This window comes from Enhydra lutris, unplaced genomic scaffold (genome assembly GCF_002288905.1).
Source record: "Enhydra lutris kenyoni isolate GAN:26980312 unplaced genomic scaffold, ASM228890v2 scaffoldscaffold53, whole genome shotgun sequence".
Lineage (NCBI taxonomy): Eukaryota > Metazoa > Chordata > Mammalia > Carnivora > Mustelidae > Enhydra > Enhydra lutris.
Genome location: NW_019154137.1, coordinates 12,261,868 through 12,289,253, shown reverse-complemented (window position 1 = coordinate 12,289,253; position 27,386 = coordinate 12,261,868). Strand labels below are relative to the sequence as shown.

At 38.8% G+C, this 27,386-nt stretch overlaps 1 protein-coding gene across 3 annotated transcripts in view; it reads right to left on the bottom strand.

The window, feature by feature from the left end:
- The window catches only part of LOC111157291 (OCRL, inositol polyphosphate-5-phosphatase), a 52,946-nt gene that overhangs the window by 7,676 nt on the left and 17,884 nt on the right, over positions 1 to 27,386 (bottom strand). For 2 of the 3 annotated variants that reach the window (XM_022518598.1, XM_022518597.1), the window contains exons 5-19: positions 27,218 to 27,328; positions 26,703 to 26,792; positions 25,926 to 26,046; positions 25,676 to 25,837; positions 24,295 to 24,396; positions 22,610 to 22,724; positions 21,170 to 21,286; positions 20,878 to 21,065; positions 18,548 to 18,659; positions 17,050 to 17,159; positions 15,399 to 15,534; positions 10,772 to 10,882; positions 9,966 to 10,131; positions 9,466 to 9,701; positions 1,192 to 1,215 (exon numbers count right to left, since the gene is read on the bottom strand). In XM_022518598.1, the coding sequence (XP_022374306.1) occupies positions 1,192 to 1,215; positions 9,466 to 9,701; positions 9,966 to 10,131; positions 10,772 to 10,882; positions 15,399 to 15,534; positions 17,050 to 17,159; positions 18,548 to 18,659; positions 20,878 to 21,065; positions 21,170 to 21,286; positions 22,610 to 22,724; positions 24,295 to 24,396; positions 25,676 to 25,837; positions 25,926 to 26,046; positions 26,703 to 26,792; positions 27,218 to 27,328 (1,901 nt within the window). The remainder of the gene's footprint in view (positions 1 to 1,191; positions 1,216 to 9,465; positions 9,702 to 9,965; positions 10,132 to 10,771; positions 10,883 to 15,398; positions 15,535 to 17,049; positions 17,160 to 18,547; positions 18,660 to 20,877; positions 21,066 to 21,169; positions 21,287 to 22,609; positions 22,725 to 24,294; positions 24,397 to 25,675; positions 25,838 to 25,925; positions 26,047 to 26,702; positions 26,793 to 27,217; positions 27,329 to 27,386) is intronic. The other variant, XM_022518599.1, reaches the window with a different exon arrangement.

The following is a 27,386-nucleotide window of genomic DNA, read 5'->3' as shown; positions in this document are numbered from 1 at the left end:
GAGAATGAGGAAGAGAAAAGAGCATGACAGTCCGCTGCTGTTTAAAATCTAATTTCTTCACATTCATTTTGCTTCCTTTCTTTTTTCCCCTGGGATTCTATCACTTGATATTCATGTTCCATGTAGCTGCCAGAATTTCTACCAGTGGCTCATCCACTAACTTCTTTCCGGTTGCTAGTATTAAATCCAGGCAGACACATGGTGTCTGAACCAAAGCACTGTCCATAATGCACTCTGCTCATTTTCTGAACCAAATGCAACACATGTATAGATTTAGCAGATGCCTCCAAACTTACCATATATAAGTTATTCAGCACTGATTCATGTACTTTTTAAAAAATTCGACATCCAACTGACGCTTTTCTTGTACTAAGGCATTAAGGCAATATAAGGCAATTTCATCTTACTGTCTGAGATGAAAAGACATTATGGTCTGCTATTAACAAGGAAGAACCAGAAAGCAGAACCGCTTCAATCCTTAGCAGTTTAAAAAGGTTAATAAAATGTCAGTAGGTTATATACATCATTCACTATGCATTTTCAAACTCATGTGTGATAATACGAAATGTCATATTTGTGTCTCTAAAGTTTAGAGAAAGATCATGCACAAGAAATAATTAAGAAAGTATTATTTCTTGTGCATGATCTTTTTCTAGACTTTAGAGACACAAATCTTTCTCAAAAGTCCACAAATTATCCTGAATTCTAATTTTCAAAGGGAAATCAGGCACACTTTGTTTTCTTTCAATGAGACACATGTGGTGCCTGATAAGCCCACAGTTTGAAACCATAGTGCTAAAAACTAAGGCAGAAAACAGTACACCATCCCCATTATCAAAATGCATTAAACTCCACCAAATGGGGATATCACATTAGATACTATGTGACAGTGCTTTAAGAATGTTTTTCAAGCCCACGTTCCTCTACTCGATAGGCCTGTATGGAGCCAGACACCCTCCAGCCTGAACACAGGAGGTGGCCCAGCACTGCACGATTGCTTTACTAGCTTCCTTCACTAGGTATTCAGGAGACCTGGGTTCCAGTCCCCTCTGCCCCACACCCCTGATGTCAGGAACAATAGGACTTCAGTGAGTGTTTCAACCTTCCTGGGCCTTGGTTGTCTTGTCTAGGGACAACAGTTAACTGTTAATCAAGCACAGGAAACACATAACCACCAATGGATTGCATTACCTTTTCTAGGAAGCTGTCTTCTTCCTGAGAGCAGAGCAGGAAAAGAAAGTCATTGACAGACAGAAAATTATTTGAATTAATTTACAGAATTAGAAACAGATCAGTATTACTAGAACTCACTAGCTTACTAGATACATACACTTTAAACAGCTTTAAATTTTTCAAATAAATCATTATTGTTGAAAATGGAACATGTTCTCATATGTAAAAGTTCTCTATTATACATATTAAATTTTCATGCAGTTTATTGAGATTATCACTCAAGAAACATACATGTGCAGTCCTAGACTTTTGTGTCCCTTGGCAGCTGCCAGCTGACCTGGCCAAATGCCCAGTGGTGGCTCCTTTCCACATGCTGCTTGGAGCCAGGCCCTGCTGCTACACAGTGCAGCTTCTTACCTTGTCCTAATGCTACCCGAAGGACGAATGGGAGTCCAACAGTGGCCATTCAGAGGGAGACAATCGGCTTCTCTCCTCTCTACTGCCATTCCTCTCACCTTAGTTGGTCCCCTAAGCAGTATTCCACACTCTTTCCCTAGCCCCATACCTACTCCCCTCTTCAAAGGACCCCAGAATCCCCAAATATGGAGGCCCATCTGAATTGTAAATTCATTTCATTTCAGACTTTGTGGACCAGAAGACCCATCATTAACCCCTATCATGTTTTCTTATAATGTATAAGACGAAAAAGAAGCAAAGGAAAGGGAAGAAGGCACCTTTTTAATGGTCTCTGTCTTTTGTGCTCTTATTACAATCCAGTAACGAGCACTACAACAATAACTACTGCCACCATTTAGTGGGCACTGCCTAACGTGCTCATGTACAGTGTCATTTAGTCTGCACAGTGTGCAAAGTAGGTATTATTCCCATTTTATAGATGAGTAGGCTGAGGCTCTGAGAGGTTAAATTATTGCCCAAGGTCATACTACTAGGTATTAAGTGGCAGTATCAGGATTAGAACTCAGGTCCGATGGACTCTATAATCATTACCACCATGGTCTCCTACACAACTCAAAAAGTACAATTTGGCTGCTTCCTAGGCAGAGAGGCAGGGGAAAGCTGTGAAAAAGACAGTGAGAAACAAAGCACCATGGTTAGCGGAGAGAGCACTGGCACTGGTGGTAGACAGTCCTGGGTTCAAATCTTTATTCTGCCCCCAATTAATTTTGTACAGACATTAGGCAAGTTACTCAACTTTGTAAAGCCTCAGTTTCCTCATCTCCAAAACAGAGAGAATAATATGTCCTTTGTAGGGTCAAGGAGGCAGCCTAAAATCCAGGCATGGTAAGGCAGTGGAGTGCAGTGTATGAGCACTTCCCAGCCACTGCCAATTGGAATCCTCCCAATTCTGCCATAGGCCACCAAGAACCTGAGTATAAAACACATTTCTCAGGTCTGACAGTAAAAGAAGAAGTCCTGATCTTACTATGAAAGATGTGCAGGAGGCTGGAGGCGGGAGAGTATGTGTTCCCTGTTCCAAATAGCAATGTTAAGTGCATTTCCCCCAAAGGACTGTTATAGATATGGTGGGTAGATATTTTAGTATTATTAGATACATTATGAATTAAACAGGCTCTTGTAGGTTTACCTATACTTCTAAATACCACATATGAGATAAAAATAATTAAAAAATAACATTTATCAGAGTAATATTGCTTCATAAAATATATGATATTTATAGTATTCTAATTACAATATTTTTTAATTTAAAAGTTAAATTCTGAGTGCCAAATATCCAATTTAACACAATTTTGGAGAACAACCTTTTTAAAAAATTTAGGACTATTTATTAAGAAATTGTAAAACCTGCCTAACAGACTTCTCTATTTTTCCTCCCATGAATACATGCCACATGACATGTTGAGTAAAACTAGGCATTTTTCATATACTAACCTGTTAAATCAGGCCCTCAAAGAGGTTTTCTTTAAGCAGTGACCATCTACTAGTGCAATGCATGTCTTTGGGGAGTGGTGGTGGGGGTGGGGGAGGATGAAAAATGAGGCTATACAGAAGAAAATGATATAGTCCCTGACTTGGGTTTGCAATTGAGTTGGGGTAAGAAGTCCCAGAATTTATAGCCTGATATTGTTATAATTCACAAATATGGGTTCTCAATAAACGGTTAATAGGAAAAACAAACAAAACAGGGGTTCAAAGGAAGGAGATAGCTTTCAGATGGGGTGATCAGAGGACTTTTTACAATGGAGATGGGACCTAACTAGCCCTTAAAAGATTCATAGGATTTTAAAGAGTGCAGGTGGGGTTGGGACACTACAAGTGGAAGAGGCAAAGATAAACACAGGTTCAGAGAAGGTAAATCCCAAGGTGAAAGTAGGGAAAAGTCAGTCATCTGTTCTGCAGGAAGCATGGGGGGGGGATGCTGAGAAAAGTAGTGGGAAATAAATATGAAAAGCAATGTTGAAGTCAGACTTTGGGGGAACTTGAATGACAGGTAAAGCAATATGGATTATATTTAGCAGGCATAAGCAAGCTGCTGACTACCTTTAAGGAAGTCATAGGCCCCAAAGCTGTATTACAGGAAGATCAGTCTGACAGCCCTGAATAGGAAAAATGAAAGGGTAGTGATAGGGGCAAAGGGAATTGGTTTTGTTGTTATTTTTTAAAGACAGAGTGAGAGAGAACACACAAGCAGGGGGAGCAGCAGGCAGAGGGAGAAGCAGGCTCCTGCTGAGCAGGGAGCCCAATGCAGGACTAGATCCCAGGACCCTGGCATCAAGATATGAGCTGAAGGCAGCCGCTCAACCAACAGAGCCACCTGGACGTCCCAAGGCAAAGGGAATTCTTAAAAGGCTATCAAGGTAGGTAAAAAAGAAGTAAACACTTTAACAATGGGAAAATAATATATTTTTTAAATGAATGGATTAAAGAGAAAATTCTGAAAGAAGAATCAAAAGGACTTTGATTAGCTACTGGTAGAAAAACAGCACATTTACACTGAGAGTTTACTTCTCTGGCTATAGGCATATAGTAGATGTAAATAACATTTATCTTAACACTAGGATTGATTCTGAAAATACAAACACCACTTAGCCTCCACTCATAAACAGCACACTCCTAAGGTAGTCCTAAAGTTGCTGATAATCACTTGGTTCAACTGACCTGCCCACTTTCTGCAAAAGGCTGTGTGTTGCTCACATTTAAAAAAGGAACCTAATTCAGGATTCCCCAGTGGGGCAACCATGGCATGCTACAAATGCATTGCAAATCATTATTCATTCCAACATTCACCCATAGAGGAATTTTGCCAGTAGTAAATGCAGTTAAAATAATGTAAAAGAGTCACTTAGAGGCAGATTCAAATTTAAAAATAAAAAGCAGAAAAGTGAATGGATATCAAAGTTCTAGAAAGGATCAGTTCCTATAAACTATAAAGAGAAGAAACACAAACCATATACCTAACAGGATAAGAAATGAGTGGTTGGATCAGTAAGATGAAATAAACACCTAATGAAAAGATCACTAGGGACAAATTAATTACCAAGCTGTTATTGTTGTTATTTCAAACTTTGATACAGTTCTCCAAATAAACATGTCCCCAAGCAAATATAGTCTGTCCACCCATCCTTCAACCTTTCTTGTCTCTGTATCTACCAGCAACACCTTTAACCAGATCTGGTAAGTTCAAACCTGGTCTCTCCATTAGTCCAATCTATAAGCAACACCAGACGATTCCTCAAAATATGTCAACTTACAACCTCATACTACTCATAAAAGGCTTCTGATAGTTGTAGATGCCCTGTGGCTCCAGCACAAACTCATCTGTTGACTTTGAGACTCTATCCCCTGCTCTCAAACCACCCTAACAGCCTCACATATTCTTTTCTTTAATCCTCACTCTTCCCAGGGAAATCTTACTATTTTTCATATATGGTCTTTTTGTTTTCACCTTCTAACATTTATTCATCATGTCCCTTATACCTGGAAGAACATGCTCACCCAATACGTTAATATATATTTCTTTAGTACTTGGACTTGACTCAAAATACATCTATGATGAACCCCAAATCACTTTTCTAGTCCACTTTATTCTTATGTGCTGAATTTGTTTCTAGTTATGTTAATGTTACATAAATCAAATTTTCAAAAAGCCAAAATAGGCTGGTTCTGACATTGATCTTCATAGAAATTAGCTGGTCAATCAATAAGCTTTTATAGCATATAAGGCTTGAGTAAATGGCACAGGAATCTATTAATACAAATTACAAGCTCCACAACTCTCATTCTAAATGCCTTGCCAAAATATTGATTTACCAAACACACTGGACATCAGCTAGTAAATGTAGTTAATGTTTAGATTACCTTTAACCAAATTCCCTATTAACTTTGATTTAGAATTTAGCCGTATTGTATACATAAGCAAACTTTCATCACCACTAAATTACAGTCCCTGCATAAACTCCATAATACTTTGTATTCAATGTGTAATGAATAAATATTGATGACTCCAAGCTAGTTAATATGCTAGTTAATAAGCCAGAAAAAAAACTATCTTTATTCTGGAAAAGAATAAAGAAAATTACAAATAAATTCTCCTCTGTTTGCCATTTGTGCTAATTCCAACTATGCTAGTAGGGGCAAAGTCACTGTCATTGAGAAGGGCAAGAAGAATGAAAAGGACTTGTGCCAGTTATTTCACTCCACATTTGGCAGGAAGAGGGTGTGGCACAACAATCTTTCTGAAATAGTACATGGAAAGTCGACGTAGGCACTGAACTCACTTCTGGTTTCACCAAAATTTTAAAGTAAATAATATAATAGAGGATAATAGGTATCATTATTAATAGCATCATCTCACAGGATCTGAAATATCATTCTGGGTCTTGGGACAAATATGAACAAACATAAGAAAGCATTGCAGAAGGTCAAAATCAAGTCAAAACAGAGTGGGAAGATATTACAAATGGGGTACAGATAATTTTAGATTTCTTGTTTATTGCCCTACACTAATATGGACAACTTCATCATCAATGAGATACAGGAATTTAATAATACTGAAATGTGACAGGCTGTGGAAAGAAATCAGAACCCTATATTCTGCCTTCAGCTCAGGTCATGCATGATCCCAGGGTCCTGGGATCAAGTCCCACATTGGGCTTTCTGCTCAGCAGGGAGCTGGCTTCTCTCTCTTTCTCCTTTGTGTCCCCACCCTCAAATAAATAAATAAATAAAATCTTTTAAAAAGGAACCCTATATTCTACAAAATTAAAAGAATAAACAGGGACCACACACATACAATTTAATAAGAATTTCATAATTTCATAATGAAAAAATTAACAGGGTTCTATTTTTTTAAACCTTGAATCATTTGTGCAGGAAAAGGGCTTCCTACAGACCCATTAACTCCACTAAAGGTTTTGGCTACTACTTATTCATGGTCAAACAATGAATTACCTGATAACATTTTAAACAAAACAAAACATTTTCACGCTGGTTGAGCCTCCTTCCAGTCATTCTGTTTAAAACAGGACAATTACAATAAAGGGTATCATAATGCCACTGCCAACTTGGACCAAAAATAAAACTAGTTTCCAGATTATAGGAAATAAAGTGAAAGGAGGAAGTATGAAAGGATTAAATTTAAACAGTTACCAAGAGGAAACAGACAAATTTAGGAAATGGTGGATCCTTGACTGGGCAACTGTCCTGGACTCTAAAAAAAAAAGTCAATGTCATTAAAGAAACAAAAGGGGAGAACTGTTTTACTCTAAAAGAGACTGCAGGGGCACCTGGGTGGCTCAGCTGTTAAGTGTCTGCCTTATGCTCAAGTCATGCTCCCAGGTCTGGCTTCCTGCTCACTGGGAAACCTGCTTCTCCCTCTACCCACCCCCCCACCAGCACCACTGCTTGTGTTCCCTTTTTCGCCATCTCGCTCTCTCTGTGTCAAATAAATAAATATTTTAAAAAACAAAAAACATTGGGGCGCCTGGGTGGCTCAGTGGGTTAAAGCCGCTGCCTTCGGCTCAGGTCACGAGCCCAGGATCCTGGGATCGAGCCCCGCATCAGGCTCTCTGCTCAGCAGGGAGCCTGCTTCCCTTCCTCTCTCTCTGTGCCTGCCTCTCTGCCTACTTGTGACCTCTGTCTGTCAAATAAATACATAAAAAAAAATAAATAAATAAAAAAAAAAAAACAAAAAACAAACAAATAAACAATCTGGGGTGCCTGGGTGGCTCAGTGGGTTAAAGCCTCTGCCTTGGGATCAAGACCACAGCAGGTTCTCTGCTCAGTGGGGAACCTGCTTCCCCCTCTCTCTGTCTCTGCCTGCCTCTCTGCCTACTTGTGATCTCTGTCTGTCAAATAAATAAATAAAATCTTAAAAAAAAAACAATCTGCCTTCAGCTCAGGTCATGATCTGGGGGTCCTGGGATGGAGGCCTCTGTCGAGTTCCCTGCTCAGCTGGGAGTCTGCTTCTCCGTCTGCCCCCACCTACCCCACTTGTGCATGCTCTCACTCTCTCAAATAAATAAATAAAATCTTTAAAAAAATAAATAAAAGAGACTGCAGAGACGTCACCAAAGGTATTATACGAACCCAGATGAGATTCTGGCTTCAAAAGCTACCGAAAAATTCTTGAGACAACTGGGGAAACTGAAATGTGGAGTGGCTAGTTTTCTTAGGCATAATAATGGTATTGTGCTTATAAAGAAATTGTCTTTTTTCTTAAGAGGCAGGCTAACGTGTTCACCAGTAAAGTGACACATCACTACTTCATTTCAAATGGTACAGCAGAAAAGAAAAAATACAGATCTATATCTATAAGGAACGTGAGTGTTCACTGTATTGTTCTTTCCATTTTTCTGCATATTTGTCACTTTCATAATTAAAAGTTGGGAAAAAGAAAGCTGGGAAATGGTGTTTCGGATGGAGGGAAGGGGGCAGGGAAAAAAGGAGAAACTTCATTTGGAATATATCCTAAATGGTGAAATACTAAATTTGAAAGACAGAATATAGTGGTAAAAGAGAAAACAAGTATTGTAAGAAATAACAGAATGTAAGGATGTGAATTTCTGAAGAAAATGGTTCTCTCTCAAACAGAGGTAATACACCCAGTCATGAGGGCTCTAGGGAAACAAGTATAATTCCAAGAAAGAATGCTGGGACTGGACTCAAGTGTTTTAATCTACCATCTGAGTCATAGCTAAAACAATTCTATGGCAACAGAAGAGATCACACTCAGACAAGCCAGCAGCCTGCCCGCTGGTCTGGCCCTCCTTGCTAGATGATAAAATCACTGCTCTGGCGAGGCTGAAAGGATCAACATGATTACTAATAGAAATGATAAAGTATGGCTGTCACATCACCTCATTTTCTTCGGTAAAAGACCAAAAGTATGCTTTTATAGCCCAAAGAGGTCTGCACTCTTCAGGTGCAGGAATATTTTCATTTAGAAGAAACGTTCTTAATAGGATGAACCTGTTACTAAATCAGTTTATGTTACTGAAGATAAGCGTTTCTTCCATAAGGAAACTGATATTAGAGCTTGGAATCAGGGAGGGGAAATCCTACTCCGTCCCTTTGTTAAGTGTGTTCCAATAAACATGCTGCAAACTCGAGGGCACATTATAATCATCCAGAATGCTGATAAAGTGCAGGTTCCTAAGGCCTGCGCCCTGGGACTGGGATTCTATTGCTAGAGATGAGTGGGAGTGGGGAGAGAATGTGTACTTGTTCAAGGACCCCTGCAGGATTCTGAGGCAGGTACTCTGAAGTTCACTTATAGGTCTGGGCTGCAACACGCAGCCAAGTTTGGGATTAGATATGATGATACAGTGAGGAGTTATTAGACTAAGAATCAAAAAGTCTGGGGGACAGACTTGTCACTAACTTATTCCATTTTGGGCAAGTTCTTGTCTTTGTGCCTCGGCTTTCTCATGTGTTTAATGAGGGTAATACTACTGCCCCCAATTACTGTATCTTGCATACATGCTAATGTATACAAGAGTGACTTAGAGTAGGAAGAGCATAACAATTAAGCATTAGATCTTTGAGAAGGGAGCCTTTAATCTAATTCAGTGAACTTAGTATTACATATTATATTCCTGACGAGAGCCAATTACTGATTGCTCTCTTCGCTTTCCTTTTAGGCTTAATCTAACGCAAGTAGTGCCAGAGTAAAGTGACATTCTTGCTCTTATTTATCAACTGACAATTCCACCAACCCCGACCAAAGAGAAAGCACAGAGACAATGAGGATATCCCTTAAGTATTACAAAAATTACATCTAGAGGAGGTTCCATATCTTAGAATGTTTCTTACCAAGTCTATGAGTTTGGTGACGGGAACTTCTCGGATTGGTCTTTTCATTCGGCACAAAGCCTCTAAGGATGTACCAAAACAACTTGGGAGGTAATTTCCACTAATGGTCAAGAAGTAATCTTTGCCTCGATCCAGGTGAAGGACTAGAATATCTTCAATCTTATCTTCCCCTGAATTCAGGATGGTCACAGAGTCTTTGCTGACATACACATCAAGGGAAATGTCCACTGTCTCATCTGAAATTTAAGAAATGACACATGGTAACAGAAATTTCTGATGGAAGAGCAAAAGGGAGATGAGAACCAACAGAAGTAGTGTCCTCTAAAAAATCACCAAGTGATGGAGGAGACACTGGACACACAAAAGAGGTCTCCCCAGTATAATGACAGTGAAGGTAAGAGACATGTGGTTAGAAAACAAGAAGTTAAACAAAGGGAGGCATGGGAGTCATGGGGAGATGATACATTGCAAGCAGAGACAACGGGAAAGGGACAACTCACTTGGCTCCAAGTAGCCCTCAAAAGGTTCAGCCCGAAGCCATGGCTTGCAGTACTGGCTGTCATTAAGTTTAGGGATGAAAGAAAAATGGCAGGGAACCTGTCCATTGTTGCTGATCTGGAACTTCTCCTTTTGTAGTTGCCGAAACTTCACATTCTCAAACACAAACTGGGGAATAACAGACAGACACAAACATGCATCACTAGTAGGGGGAGTATGTCAGTTGTATTATTCCATAGAGAATATGAATAAAGAATAAAGTAATTATTAACCAGGTGTGCAACTGCTGTATGCATTCACCAGCTGAGCCAGCTGGACATGATGCCCTCTCATTTCCTGTTGTATTCACACCAGCGGAGGAGGAATTACACAGCTCTTGCTACTTCTCTAGGCTACTCTAATGGTTCCTGAGAACCTAAGACGGTAACCCAACCTTGGGTCAGGACATCCATCCCATGACCAAGTAAGCCCTGGTTCCTGACACATGAATTAACCAGCAACTCTGAAATATTAAATAAGAGCAGCTAACACCTGAGGGTGTACTTCATGCCAGGAGCTGTTTTAAGAGCTTCACACATGTTAACTCGTGTAATCCTCACAACCACCCCTTTAACCAGAAAAGGAAACTGTGGCTCTCAGAGAGTTACACAAGTGCCTCTAAATGACAGTGCTTGTATCACTGGAGGCAGTTTGACTCTAGCACACACGGTTTTTACCACTTTGCTGTGTTGCCTCCTCTACCAAACATGGTTTCCCCCAGACTAACCACAATGGGCAGTAGATAGGGAAGCCATGTATTTTTGCTCACCTCCCTCCTGCTGAGTTCTAAGGAAGGAAGGAAGTCATTTTCCATCCTGTCCATAATCCGTACAATATCTTCAAACACTTTCCGATACCTCCGTTCATCCACAACCTTCACCTGAAAGAAAACAAACCCTCTTTTCAGTCTTACATGCTCCTAGCTCATCTTCCCTTGAGATTACCTAATAATTTAAAATGGGTTGTTACAGCAATCATTTAAAATAAACTGTGGTGCAAACAACATCCTCAAACACTTTCTGAAATATCGCTCCATCCACAACTTTTACCTCAAAGAAAACAGATCTTATTTTAGCCTTGTGTGCTCTCAGCTTGAATCTCTAAGAGTCTTTTTTTAAAATGTCACTAAAACAAATATAAATTAAAGTAAGCATTACAGCATACCCACTTTATGGTAAAGGTATGGCTAATTGGTTAATTTCCTGGAAAAGTCAAACCTCTGTACTAAGAAGCTTGGCAGTAATGTTTGGGAAGAACATTTTCTTGCTCCACTGTTATTTGGTGGTGGGGGAAATGTGACAATTGTGGTAGAAATTATTTCTTGCATTGCACAAAATAAGTGTCAAAACATACCTAAGTACTGTTTCTAAAAATGATCACAAAGCATTAAAACAGCGGAAAAAATAATTAAACCATTTAATTATATTAGCTGCTATGCACAATGCCAAGAATAATAACGTCAACACACAGATTATATAATGACAAAGGCATGTCAGTAAGTAGATCCTATGGCCATTTTAGAAAATAGCCAATACAAAATGCCCTAGATTAGAGTAAAAGCATGACAATGGACAAACAAATCATTTCAACTAATAGATCAAAAAACATCTCCCATAGCACATTCAGGCTTCCTGATATAGCTGTGTTTTTTTTCACTATTAAAACTTCATACAAATCAATGCCAAAAATGAACATAATTAACAAAGCATTTTAACTTATTGAAGTCCCAGTTTCTTTTTAGAATAGGAAACTTCACAAATTCAACGTCAAAAAAAAAAAAGGACTGATGCATGTAGAAGAAGTTATAAATCAAATGTGGAAAATAAGAGCATCAAAGCTGAGCCAAATATCTCAGAGACTGGGAAGGTCTTATGTATCTAAACCATAACACTTAGAAAACTGAGGAGCAGGCAATCACTAGTGTCACCAGAGTCCACACTACAGTGTAAGTTTAGGAGAAATTTTATACTTTTAAAATATTTTTATAAAATTTTGCAACTTGTTTTTTATAAGGTATTTTACATGTCTCATCTTTTCACAATAACCTGCAAAGCTACCCAAGCAAGTATTATTCTTCTGATCATTGAATAGATCGAGATACAAAAAGATCAACTAAGTTGCTCCCTGCCACAGTTAATACCAGAAGTTGTATATGGACCTCTACTGCCAAGACCCTTTCCAAAATACCAGCTACACAACAGAATTAATTCAGGTAGGTCTTAAAAATACAGATGCCTTGGCCTACTGCAGTTTTTAAAAGCTCTCTATGCAATTTCTATGTCCACCAAAGTCAGAACTAATGCACTAGATCCCATTACCAAGTACCAGGGTGAAAACCCAATCTCAGCCTAATCTCAGCCAGCCCACAGCAAGTCTTCTAAAGTTAACTGGCCATTGAGCACTTGGTTCCTTTGTTAACAGTCACTGATGACAGTGGTGGTAAAAATATAATGTGTTTTTTAAAGCCTCTAATCGTAGCATCCCCAAGAAACCAAAATATGGGGTGGTTACTAAAGGAAATTTAAAATCTTTCCTCAGTGGGTTATCATGATCATAACCCTTAATGGCACATCAAGAATAATGAAGGGGAAGAAAACATAGAATGTAATCACCACCTTATATACCCACTTTAGAAAAGGAATTACCAACAAAATTAGGAATTAAGAATGAGCTAGATGATCAATGAGCAAGATCTTTCTGTAGTGACATGGGTAGCTCTCCAAGACACACTACTGATTTTTTTTTTTTTAAAGCAAGCTGCAGACTAACACATACAGTATGAGACCATCTATAATATTTGCACCAACACATAGAAAAATACTCTATTGTGTATGGGCCAACAGAAAAACATATGCAAAAGTCTAGAACTGTGCTGTTCAAGATAATAGCCAAAAGCCACATTCGGACATTTAAATATACATTACTTCAAATTAAATAAAACAGAAAATTCAGCTCTCTCAATCATACTAGCCATGCTTCAAGTGATCCAGAGCCACCTAAAGTTAGCAGTACTGTACTGGACAGTATAGATCTATAACATTTCCATCATCACAGAAACACCTACTGGACTGTGGTCTATAAAGATATAAATTCATAACGGTAGTTGGCCTGGCTGGAAAGTGGGGCTTTTGGGAAGGTGGGAGTGCGGTATAGAACAGGGATTGAAGAACTCCAGACTTATCTGTAAATTTTGCTTATATATTTTTTTTATTTTAAAGAAAAAGCACTTTTGAATTCCTGTGCAATTTAACTAGTATTAAAAACTAGAAAGGTAGACCTTTATTAAAGATACACAAAAATACACAAGAAGCATGGAAAATTTTTAAATATCCTGCTGGGAGCTCTGGATTAATATGTGTAGAATATTACAAATATTCCAAAGTTCTGAAAAGAAATACAAACAAAAAAGCCAAGCATAGCTGATTAAACCAAAAAGGTTAGTGTCTGGGGAAAGACATCCTTTTAAAAATGGATCAAGAGAGGGAGGGCAACTGGGTGCCTCAGTAGTTAAGCGTCTGCCTTCTTGGCTCAGGTCATGATCCCAGGGTCCTGGGATCAAGCCTCACATAGGGCTCTCTGCTCACAGGGAGCCTGCTTCTTTCTCTCTCTCCCTCTCCTATTCCCTCTCTTGTTGTCTCTCTGTGTCAAATAAATAAATAATATCTTAAAAAATGGTTTAAGAGAATTAAAATGAAGAAAACAGGGCAGACCACAAGTACAAACAAGAAATTAGGTGGGGTAAAAGTAGTTATCTAAAGGTTTATCTAGTTAATAAGTTCTTTGGAACTATAGAGGCATTATGGGGTTAGTGGAAAGAACACCTATAGGCTTGGGAGTTAAACAGACAAGATTTGAATCTTAGCTCTCCTTCTAGTTGAATGCATATAAAGAAGTTATTTAATCTCATCAGTTCTCCATTTGCTCATCTGTTAAATGAGAAATATTTAACTCAAAGTACTGTTGTGAGGAGTAAATGAGATGTGTATAAATTTTTCATTACAGTCCCTGGCACATACTAGCTACTATTTGAGAAATACTTACTATTATTTTAAAATTTCAAAATGGACAAAACTCAAGTCACAACTGCCTCGATAAAATTTAGATTCTGCTCTGAGACTAAGAACTAATTCTATAAATAAAGGAAATACCCCAAAGTCATTCCCCTTTAAGACAGGAGTAGGACAAGACATGTTGGTGATAATCTGAAAAGCCAAAAGAATCAAATATCCATCTATTATGTTCTTCACATGTCTCACCTCATCAATCCTCATAAGTAAGTACCATTGTTATCTCCATTTTATAGAGGAGGAAACTGAGGCACAGGGCTGTTACATATGTTTTCCAGGGTTACAGAGTTAGAAAGTCGTTGAACTGGGATGCAAATCTAAGCAGTCTATCTCTAAAGTCCACCCTATCAAGCACTGCACTTTATAGATTCTGACAGATTACAGGACTGGAGGTCTGGAAAATCTACAAGAAATAATCTAAATGTACTAGCTGCAATAAATCAGTAAGATCCTAAGACATAACCTACATACCATTAACATGCAGCTAAAATATACAAGTGAAAACAAAAACTACTCACATCAGAGACAAAAAAATTAAATAACTGGCCATCAATCCAGCCCAGGATGCAACAGTTAAAGAAAAATTTTAAAACTTGTGCTCCTGGGGGCGCCTGGGTGGTAGTCGGTTAAGTGTCTGACTCTTGGTTTCCGCTCAGGTCATGATCTTGGGTCCTGGGATAGAGGCCCATACCGGACTCCACACACTTGGCATGGGATCTGCTTGGGATTCTCTCTCTCTCTCTACCCCTCCTGCTCATGCTCTCTTTTTCTCTAAGATAAATAAATAAATCTTTTAAAAAATTTAAAACTTGTGCTCCTGGACAGCAAATTTCACTAATAGTATGGCTGACAACATGACTTTTAAGGTAAGATACAGAAGTGGTTGTATGCCACCCAGTCAAATGCCTTTGCTCCTGCTGTCCCCACCCCTTCACCTGGAACCTCTCTCCCAGGGCTTCCCTTCCTTTTTATCTGATGAGAGGTTACTCATCCTTTAAAACGTAGCTTCCAATTCTTCCTTACGTATAACAACTTTAGTAGGAGTCTAAGGTTACCACCCAGCCATTATGCAGCATAAGAAACATCTGTGTCACTAAAAGGCCTAGCACATTAAGAAGCATATGGACGGCATTTAGGAGGATTGAGGGCACTAATTTCTCAATGTTGCAAATGATTATTTGGTTATGGTAACATTTAGGGCTCACTGAACTACTGAACTGTTTTGAGTCTAAACGATGTTCTAAGAATACCTAACACACACACACACACACACACACACACACACACACACACACACACACACAAATAAACGAACAAACAAGTGTTTACCCCAATATGGAAGAGGGCGCTAACAGGCTTGTGGTCACTGGTTTTTAGTTCCATATGACTCCGGTAATGAAGCTGATTAACATTTGTTCCTCTCCAAAGAATCCGGTCACACCAGGCTGGAACCCGACATTTCCCACTGCAAATAAAGAAAGACATTTAAAGGGAACATACCACACAATAATGTAATACATACCATACTGGTTCAGACCTGGGTTAGGTCCTTTTTTATATGCTTCTCCTTTCCTAATGATCCCAACTCTAATATTCCCTATATTCCCTATATAATATTCCCTATATTCAAGCTCTATAAAGGGCCTGTGTCTGCTTGTTTGCCACTGAATTCCCAACCTCTAGCACATTATCTTGTGCAAAGTAGGTGTTCAATGAATAGTTGTTTAATGAATGAATAAACAGTGCTCCCAAAATTCACATTACAACTTCAACAACACTGTCCCAGGGGAAAATATAATAACCTCTTCTTAAAATATCCTCAGAAGGTCAGGACTATATTCAGCACTTTGCTCGATGAACTGCAATGACATTTCACAGAGACAGACAACTAATAAAAATCTAAAAATCCAATCCTATATTCCAAGACTGGGCTTAATTTCTGGAGATAAATAATAGTAGAGATTTCTCCTTTAAACCTAGACTTTCATGAAAGTCTAGCTTCTTCAGATAGAGATGAACTAACTAAACATGCAAGTCTGAACGTATAACAGCCCACAGATTACTAAGGTTAGGAACAAAACCTATTCATCATTATATTAAAATGAGCAACACCTTGTACACCTGATCCAGAAGTGACACAAATAAGTTCTTATCAGTAGCTCTTCAATTGACTCTCAAGTCAGGTGAGTGGGAGAAACAAGGTGAAGTGCATAAGCTCTGCCAGTGTCACTTTTCACTTGCTGACCAGCTCCCTCAGGACACAAGGATACAGACTCCTCTCCACCATACCCTAGTGCTCTGAGTCTACAGAAGCTGAATATGCCCAGGCACTTTCTCTTTCAAGCTTCTGGGCTCAGCCAGATAGGAAACGAAGAGATAGCAGGTAGAAGACAGTTACCAGGAACATAGTGACAGGGGCGCTTTACTGGGGGGAATTAGGAAATCAAAGCTCCCCTCTCCCACCAGACAGTGGTTCTTAGCTTTCTCTGGCAGTTGCTGAGCTTGGGCCCAGGCATAGTATTTTTAAAAGTCCCCCCAAGAGATTCTAATGGATAGTCAGGGCTGAGAACCACTGTGTTGGAAGAACCTATCATGGTTCACTTTCTGGTGTTCTGAGCTGAGGAGCTGAGAAACAATTTGGAAAAAAAAAAAAACCATTCAGAACAGGATAATCTGTAAGGAAATTAAGCCGTAATCAGGAAGGTAAAAATCTAAGTCTGTTTAGATGACAGAAATAAGGCACTGCAGGCAGCCCATAAAACTTGAACAGCTCTGACACAGAAGAAGTAATACTTTCTTCAGATAAGCTTACCTTTAAGTTCACATGAATTAAAAACTCTTCTGTAATAGCACTGAGCCATTAAGTTTTTATATCTGCTTCTGGCATAACAGAAAAAATTCCTAGCCCTTCACCAATGTAGTCAGACAGAAATAAAAGCAAGCCTGAACCCATTCCAGGAGGAGGGTCTTATTACTTTACCTGGAATCCCATCGGTCTGTTTTAGAGTCATACTTATAAGTGGGGATAAATTTGATTTCACCTTCGGTGAAGTCAGCAAAAGCTTTTTTCTGTGTGCGCTGAATATTTAGCTAGAGATGGAAAGAAGCATCACATAAGCAGGGTAACACCATCTTAATACAAGTGATAATCAGGTTGATCATCCATTTCTGACTAGTTCCACAGCCTTTCCAACTATCAGATACATAAATGAAATTTCTGTACCTTGTGAATTAAAATCTTGCCATTCCCATAGCATCTAAACTCACCCACAGATAGGATGCTCATTATGAATACATTGCTAATTTTTTATTGCTAACAGTCATCGGGTAGAATGGCAAAATGAAATATGAATAATCTAGAGTTCTCCCAAACGGGACAGGAACCATCTAGCAAAATTTTAATTTAAAAACACACATACACACAAATGTGTGGATAACTCCAAAAGCCAAATTCAGTGAATTTGGACACATACACACAAATGAATGGATAACTCCAAAAGCCAAATTCAGTGAATCGTTACGGATCATTCTGAAAGTTATCCTCACTCAAATACTTTACCAGAATTACATAAGATTCAGAATTTATTCCAACTGTACCCCTTTGGAAGCATGACAGAGGAAGAAATGTAAAGAAATCCACCAGCCAACCTCAATATGAAGAAAGATACAGCCAAAAAAGGCTCACTATAAAAAAACCATTCAACTACAGAACTCCTAAATTTTTACTATGTCTGAAGGTCAAAAAGGCTTACATAAGGATTTAAAGACATTAAAATCAAAATCAAAACATTCTCTTCCTCCATAAGAAGCATTGTTTTAGCAACCAGTATCCAGAAGCTGAAGTAAAAATTCAAGTCATGTGCCAGGTTCCAAGGCAAATTTACAGAAAACTAGGTTCCTGAATATCCAGTTTTATATAAATGTTACTGAATCAATGCTTTTCCTACAGGTTTTAACATTGATAAGCCAGATAGCCCCAACTTCTCAATCAGTTCCCATTAGACCACAGTCTGTGTTATTTATCCCAAACTTCTCTTCCGTTCTTCCCAATCTCCTCACAGGGCCTCCCTCTTTTACCTCCACACTGCTGCTAAGCCTGCCAAGTAATCACACAGCAACTTTCCCTGTTCCATCTGCCAAACCACATCAACATAGCTGAAGGCCCACTTCCTCCAGGAAGTACTCTCCAATTAACCCCGCCCATTCTCCACCTTATTTATATGAATCTCTGAAATCTCTTCTTGATAAAGACAATGAACAAATGTTGTATTTACTTTTTATCTCTCCTGTTCCTATCCAAGCACTTCATAAAAGCACTACAAACCTTGTGTGTATTACTAGTCTTATGTTTTCTCAAGACAATGAGACCTTTCCATCTATTCCTAGAGTAAGACACACCTGCCACACACATAACTCATAAACCTAACAATACTGTCTGCCATTTAGGAAAGTACCTATTAACATGAAAATTTACTCACCTGGTCAAATTTCAAGAGTCTCTGAAGGTCATTCTTGTTAATAAGACTCTTCACTTCATTGGCATCAGGCATACAAAGTCTATAGTTCAAATCTCCCAACCAGATGACAACACTGAAGATCAAGAAATACATAAATAGGAGTAGCAATAATTAGCATAAAAAGAGAAAATGGAGAGAAAAAAACTAGGTAGATTATTGATAAGGATTCATTTATCACTACCCGAGACAAAGGGTTTAAGCTACAACTTATCCTTCAGAGGGAAGTACTACCAACACCTGAGAAGGCCCAGGGATTACCAAACAGGCGGGAAGATAGGCATTCCATACATAAAGAACAAAGATAGGGAAATACAGTGTTATGTGTGGGATTCAGAAGCCAAGGAGTTAACTGCCTAAAAGAAGCATGTAGTTTATTTGCTGGACTAGTGCCAAAATTTTGTCTGGCTGCCTGCCAGGTCTCCAGGGAAAAGAATCTGAACATTTTCTGCCTTTCTGAGCCCTGACATTCTGCAGGCTAAGGTCTGCATGGTCTGAATGACAGCTCTCCAAGTCAGGACCCTAGCAAAAGTAGGTCCACAGCTCTCCACTAGAGCCAACCTGCCTATCCCTGCCCCAGATCCACAGTCCAAGTCGCAGACAGGAGGAACACTGGCTTGTCACAGGATTCTCAAGCTCCCAATCACAGCAACAGGCCCCTACATGTGCTGAGAGCCCCCATGGGGAGACCCTGAAATTACTACACTAAAAGGGATTCTCCTTGTGAGCTATCCCAAGTCCTGAATGGGGTCTCTTTGGCAATCTTAAATGCAACACGAAATTTCTGGAATTCTGAGGAAACAAATTTAAGGAATTTCAGGGCAACTGTTTATTTTTTTATTTTTTAAAGATTTTATTTATTTATTTGACAGACAGAGATCACAAGTAGGCAGAGAGGCAGGCAGAGAGAGGGAGGAAGCAGGCTCCCTGCTGAGCAGAAAGCCCTATGTGGGGCTTGATCCCAGGACCCTGGGACCATGACCTGAGCCGAAGGCAGAGGCTTTAACCCACTGAGCCACCCAGGTGCCCCAGGGCAACTGTTTATTAATGTCAAGGCCTTGACTTTTTACTACCATGATACAGAATTGTATATGATCCTAATTGTTAAGATAATATGGAAACAGGCTAATATCACTACCCTTCCCTATTCTTTCCTCAATTACCCCACTCTGTTGATGTTAATATCCTAAATTATCTTTTGTTTTCCTACTAATTCCCATCTCAAACCACTCTCAGAATTTCAATTACCATTATTAATTTCTTGATAGTTATTCATTTCCTACCACCCAATCTATCCCTCAACTGATTTCTGCTTCTATCCTTAAGCCCTATTCTCCATAAACCTTTCTCCCATATTATTATATTGACCCACTGTTGTCTAAATCTCCATTGCCCCTATTCTTAATGATTCACAGCCACTAATAAGAACATACATATACATATACATATATATATACAGTATATACAAAATATATACATTAATATGGGTAATGTAATACACAGACACACACACACATACACACTGGCTTGGAAAGAGACCCACAATAATAGGACGATATAGTCCTTTGTAATAAGTGTGCATGTGTTTGTATGCATATAGAGAAAGCTCTAGAATAACACTATTCACAGGAAATAAAATGCATGTCACAGATGTAATTTTAAATTTTTTAGTAGCTGCATTTAAAAAGTAAAAGAAACAAGTAAAAATAACTTTAACAATAAATTTCCTTTAAGTCAATATATCCAGATTATCATTTCAACATGTAATCAATATTGAAAAACCGAGGTATTTTACATTTTTCCCACTAAGTCTCTGAAATCCATGTGCAGTTTATGTTTACAGCAATCTCAATTTGGTCTAACTACTTTCAATTGTCCAATAGCCACTTATGGCTGGCTGTCACAATGGACAGCATAGTTCCAGGATACACAGTGAAATGTTAATATCAGTTTCCTCTGAGAGACTGGCTGGGAGAGCAGAGTGATTTCTACTTTTAACTTTCTTTAATTATATTTACAATGAACATTTCTATTTTATAATAAAAAACAATAAAAACTGACTCCAACTGACAGACACCTCCAGCATAACTCTTATATGGCCACTAATAGAACTAATCTTACCTCTGATAGCAAATCTGATTTCTCTGCCTCAATGAATCTGTTATTCCTCAAAAACCCTGTCTTCTTTGTGACCCCAATCCCTAAATGGTAATCCTTCACTCTTCACAGTTTCCTATCCATTTAATCTCTTCTCAGCCCCACTATTCAAAGGCAAAGGAGATTGAACCACTCACTCATGTTTCATGATGTTCAGCTGTGGAAGGGTCTGATTTGGGACCACAAAACTCATACGTGCACAGATGTCCTTATAATCTTGATTCCTTCTCTCAAAGTCCTCCACGTGGGCAGCCAGGTGGGAGTTGACAATGCAAAAGGTAGTGTTGTGAAATACAAATCTCACAGCTACCCCACCTTTGTTTCCCTGTTAGCAAGAGTAATTATTTACAGTTAGTACAAAGACACAACTAGCAGTTAAACGTTAAATGGACATAAATAATAATCAAGCTCATTTCCAAAGTAACTTGCCATTTTCCCCATGATTCCAGTTCCAACTGTTTCTGTAGCAACATCACGGATATATCGCCACTGGTCCTTTCTGGCAAATATGAGGAGCATCATCCCAACAAGGCGGACTAGTTGAACCTACAAGTTCCACGGAGTTAGAAAAGGTTCATGTTAATACCACTCTTTGCCACACATCTTGCCCAACAACTGATTTTCCACCAGGAAGATATTAATGATGCTCAAATATGAATCCAAAACCTCTAATTTCCCAGTGGACCCCATAAAAAGGAAACAAAATTTCTCTGGGCAAGCTCTTATCTGACTCTGACTAGCAGGAGTTAAAAGTCTCTGGGGACATCAAGTACACTCAGCTCTAGGATTCATTATTTTAAACACTTATAAACCTACCAGGAGTTGATAGCATTAAAAAAAATCAAATAAAAAACCCCTATTCCAGCTTGTTCCTTTTGCTTCTCCTTCTTAGTTTCTGATTTCCAATTTCTTAAGAAATTAAAACTTATAAAAGAGCAATCTTTTTAAATTTTTTTTTTATTTTTTAAAGACTTTATTTATTTATTGGACAGAGATCACAAGTAGGCAGAGAGGCAGGCAGAGAGAGAGAGGAGGAAGCAGGCTCCCTGCTGAGCAGAGAGCCTGATGCGGGGCTCCATCTCAGGACCCTGGAATCATGACCTGAGCCGAAGGCAGAGGCTTTAACCCACTGAGCCACCCAGGCGCCCAAGAGCAATCTTTTTTATTCTGATTATTTTTAGTCTGAGAACTAGAGCTAGAAGTATGTCTGAAATATGTGTTAAATCAGTGACCTATATGAGAGGAGTAACACCTTCAGGATTTTTACTACCTATATCAACTGTCAGAAGAAGTAAATGAAAAATATTCAGATGACTGCTTTTAAAGGGCTTGTATGGTAGCCATATAATTAAAATAACTCTTCTGGTAGCCTCTACCACTTGATTTCTAAAGACCAACAAATTGGCCTACCTTGCTAAAGTCAACTCTACTTTTGATTTATAACAAATTTTAGAACTCATTTAAATTCTACAACACTTCTTGCTGATTCCACAGCATACCCTATGCACCCACATGCTTCAAACTACTTTTCTATAAAGCATCCGGTTCTGACCATGCCAGCAAACAATTCTGATCTTAAACTCTTACTGTTACCTTATAAGTAACTATTTTAAGCTAATTATCATTCTGAGAATAAAATTCTTCTTTTCTCTTAAAACCACCTAAATAATGAAAACATAGGATCAGAAAGCTCAGGAAAATTTTTTTCTAGAAAAATAGGTGTAAAGAATTAGTCTGCCCCATTGCAGTATTACACTCAGGGAAAAAGCCAATTAAACCATTCTTTTGGAACAAGTTATAGATAACAGAATAACTTATAGGGAGTTCTATTCAGTTGTATATTAAAAAAGAAAATGAAATGCAGCTTACTTTTTTATACTTGGCTTTGGAATGCAAACCTCTCTCCACAGCCATGGACCACTCTTGTTCTTTCACAGATTCAAAGTAGAAAAAGGCTTCTGTGCTCAAGTCCAGCTCTTGGAATCTGAAAAAAACAAGAAGACATGAGACCTATACATCTCCCATAATTATCTCTGTCTGAGATAATTTCCCATTTTCTGAGACATTAGGTGAAAAGGGAATGGGGAAAGAGACAAATTTTTATAGAACTGCTCTATTGATCCAGGTGATCAGTTAAGGACAAGCAGCTTTCTTTTTCAAAAGATCCTCTATAAGTATATGCACCAGCTATGCAAAATAAATCTTAAAAAGGGGGCGGGGGCACCTGGGTGGTTCAATTGGTTGAGCAGCTGACTTTTGATTTCAGCTCAGTTCATGATCTCAGGGTCCTGGGATCACTGCTCAGTGGCTAGGCTGCTCAAAGATTCTCCCTCCCCCTGTTCCTCTCCCTGCCCCTCCCCGGGCTTATGCACTCTCTCTCCCATAATAAATCTTTTTTTAAAAAAGTATATGCGGGGGGGTCGTGGGGTGAAGGGAGGAAAAAATGAACAAGAGGGGACCGGGGAGAGAGACAAACCATAAGAGACTCAATCTCAGGAAACAAACTAAGAGCGGTGCCTGGGTGGTTCAGTGGGTTAACCCTCTGCCTTCAGCTCAGGTCACGATCTCAGGGTCCTGGAATTGAGCCTTGCACAGGCAGCCCGCTCTCTCCTCGGCAGGGAGCCTGCCTCCCCTGCCTTCTCTGCCGGCCCCTCTGCCTACTTGTCATCTCTGCCTGTCAAATAAATAAATAAAATCTTTTTTAAAAAAAGGAAACAGGGGCGCCTGGGTGGCTCAGTGGGTTAAGCCTCTGCCTTCAGCTCGGGTCATGATCTCAGGGTCCTGGGATCAAGCCCCACATCCGGCTCTCTGCTCGGTGGGGAGCCTGCTTCCTCCTCTCTCTTTCTGTCTCTCTGCCTGCCTCTCTGCCTACTTGTGATCTCTGTCAAATAAATAAATAAAATCTTAAAAAAAAAAAAAAGGAAACAAACTGAGGGTTGCTGGTGGGGGGTGGGGGGAGTAGGGTGGCTGGGTTATGGACATCAGGGAGGGTATGTGCTATGGTGAATGCTGTGAACTGTGTAAGACTAATGATTCACAGACTGTACCCCTGAAACAAATAATACATTATATGTTAATAAAAAATTAAAAAATAAATTTAAGAAATATGCATAAGAATCTTGTCAAAGATCAATGTCAAAAAAACTAATCTTTACTTTTGTAAATCTGACATTGTCTTCCATAGAAAAATTAAAACAGTATTGTCTCCAAAAAATATACGCAATGACTATGTAAAACATAAACAAAAAACAAAAAAACCTCCACAAGGGACAACAGTGGAGCTTTGTTTATATATTCTAGGAATAGTCACTGTTGGACCTGACCTCAAGTCTGTTTCTATTAAGAATGCAGTTTTCTTTGCATTTTGATGTTTCCTTTCACCATTTCAGGTATCATTCCTTTCTTATCTCATAAATTTGACCCACAAGTTAATTCTCACATATAGTCTAAGGTCAGTTTTTACCAAACAGTTAAAAAAGCAAAAGGAGGACAAAATGTCACGGAAACTAATACCAAATATACAGCCAAAAGGAAATTCCAGATGTGTTCTTTACCCAATACAGTAGATATCAGGAGGATTTGAATCACAGTTCAGCCAAGGTTCCAACTCACTATCTGGAGACTGGCCATTCACGTTCCACGTTCCAACAAAAAATCTAATACACAGCACCAAAAAATTATTTGAAAACGAGGGTTAAGTATGAACCATTGAAGTTCTCTCATCATTTTCATACAAGGGTATGTTCACAATAAACCAACATAATTTCTCAAAATGTTCTGCTATACATATAAGAAATGCTTTCACATGTAGAACACAAAGGCAGTGGGCTTAATTCTCTGAAGTTTACATTAGGTGAACCCACAGAAAGGAACCAAGTCTCTATTTTAAAAATGCAAAGTTAATTGCTCTACCACATTTCCTCTCAATTAAACTCCACCCAAACTTATACTTGGAGAGCTTGTGGATGGGAAAATGTTATCTTCATGCTGTAAATACATCTAATGTGGATAACTGTTCCATAAGGAGCTGTAACTGAATCCAAAAACTCACTTCCTGAAGGATTACAAGGACATCTGTGTAGGAAATTCTGTTGAGGCAGATACAGTATTAAGGGGGATAGCAGAATATAACTGTCTTAACTGTTTACACACAAAAATAAACATCATGGGGAATATGAGGAACTACAGGTTTTAGCATAGGGGATATGGTTATAATTGAATTAGGACAAATGAGGCACACTGGGATAGCAGATGGGACCAGAATCTTGGACTATTAAGGGTACGTGTTGTTCACAAACAACAAAGAGAGGTGTTGCTGCTTTGCACACCGGAATATACGCTAGGCCACACCACACACATCAGGTCCAGAAAAGATACCAATAAGTAAATGTGAAGTGAAAAATATGATACAGAGGAAAGAATCCAAGACAGACCTCTCAATCAAGAGCACTGGATGAAATTTTCTGTACTTAACTTACAAAAGTAAGTAAGTTAAGCTAGTGGTAAGAGCAGACATTGATCTTCTAATATTGGTGAGAAAAAATTCAGCAGGACAGAAAGATAAATACATATGCTTAGGGAATGTGCTAGGGGATAATTCTCTTTGGTTTGGTTTGGTTCTGAGTGGATAGAACCATTAGTAGACATAGTATCATTAGTAGTTAGAAAATGCAAGGGAAATTGTAGCATTTGTGTTATTTTGTACATTTATGTTATTGACAAATATAGAGACAGGGGCTTGAGCCAGCTGACCATTCCTTTTATTATACTTTATTAATTAAAATAATTAAAAATTTTATTATTAAATTAAAATAAAAATAATTTTAATAAATAAAATTTATTAAATTAAAATAATAATTATTAATTAAAATAATACCTTAAAAAAACATATAGCCATTTGTATGCCATACCTCAGTAAGTAGAAGAGAGACTAACCTGAAATTCTGAATGTTGACATATTCTTTCTCTCGCTTTGCCAGGATATGTTTGATGAGGCCCTCCCGCTGTCCAGCCTGGGTATTTGGTACAAAGAGCTTCCGCATAGTGTTGGTCACTTTGGGCTGTTCCTTGTTAGAAGCTTCTTTGTCACGTGGAAGCCTAGCAAATAATGAGAATTTCAAAAGTGAAACTGCCTATAATAAAAAAAGTCTCCTAAATGGGAAACATGTTTTGACACAGGACTTACATTCTATTCACTGAAGGGGGTGGTGGAGGGGGTTCCCGATGAATCCCTGTAGGATGATTTTGTGAATTAATTTTCTTGTCCAAATTCATAGATGAAAAATTATCCTCAAATCCAAGAAGGCCTAGTACACAGAACCCAGAGTCAAAGGGGGAAAAATAAAGATAACATCCATTTATCCAGGATAGACAGAGCTTTTCTTTGATCAGTGGTATTAATTTGATCACTATTTGCTCAATGGCATTACCAAATAGAGAGGTACCATAGGGATACCCTGAAAGACTTGACATACTAATTAGAACAATAACAAGTTATATTAATTTGGAATCTGAATATTAATAGCTAACATTTACTAAAGACTTAGCATAATGCCTGTTTGATATAAGGGATTATATCATTATCTCCTTTAATTATCATAAAGACCCATGAAGCCAGTACTATTAAAAATCTTCCCATGTTACAGAAAAAGAAATGGAAGCTCAGCATTGCTGAGTAAGTTGACCAAGGTTATACATAACTATCAAGTCACAAAATTGGGGTTTAAACCCAAGCAGTTTGGCCCTGGAGCCTGCAATTTTTACCATACTGCTAAGCAGGCTCCTGAGGAGCTAACATGCCACAGAAAGGATCAAGAATGAACATCAGTCAATGGGCATGGACTCAGTAAAACCACTCCATAGCAGAAAGTGTCTGGGATTGACATTGTCTTATCTGTCCAGATGAAACCTATTTACTCTGCAATGATCATAGCAACCAGGCAAAAGAGAATCTTTTCAGTACCTGAAAAAACAGAAGGTTTGTCCTTAGTGTCTAACTTCTGGTACCAGCTAGATGAGTCCTTTTGCTCTGGAACAAGAAGTTGTGACTGAGCTAGAGAGATAAAATTCATGGTCAGAAACAGGGGAGCCCTTCACTGAGCGGGATTTATCATAATCAAAAGCAATTTACTCAGCGCTCCTCAAATGCAGGACCCAGCAGCACTCTTAAATGTAAAGGAAGAGACAAAGAGAGTGAGGGTAGCTCTGGGATCATCTGGGAGCAGAAGGAGGATGATAGTCTTCAGTAAGCTGTCCATGCCGTGACACTGAAGACTCTGGAAAAGGGCTCAGTGTCCTTATAGCTGAATAGACTTGTTCCCTAACCTAACCCTTGGTTCATTCCTGAAAGCAGAAAAATCAGCACTGAAGACTGCAGGGGTGAGGTACTTTGCTAATGGCTGCTTGCCTCTGCATCAGCATGGCAGAATTTCACTGCCATTCAAAGAGCAGAAAGAAAACTTCTGAGTCTTGACTTACCTTCCTGAGCAGCAAGGACCTCCGAGAGGAACTTCAGACAGTGTTCCTCATCAGGGATTTCAAAGTGCCGCTCTCTGGTCCGATCTCCCTGAATCCGAATTTTGCAGCCACCTCAAAAGAAATGAAATCCACACACATCTAACTATGGAATACATGCTTTCTTGGGGTC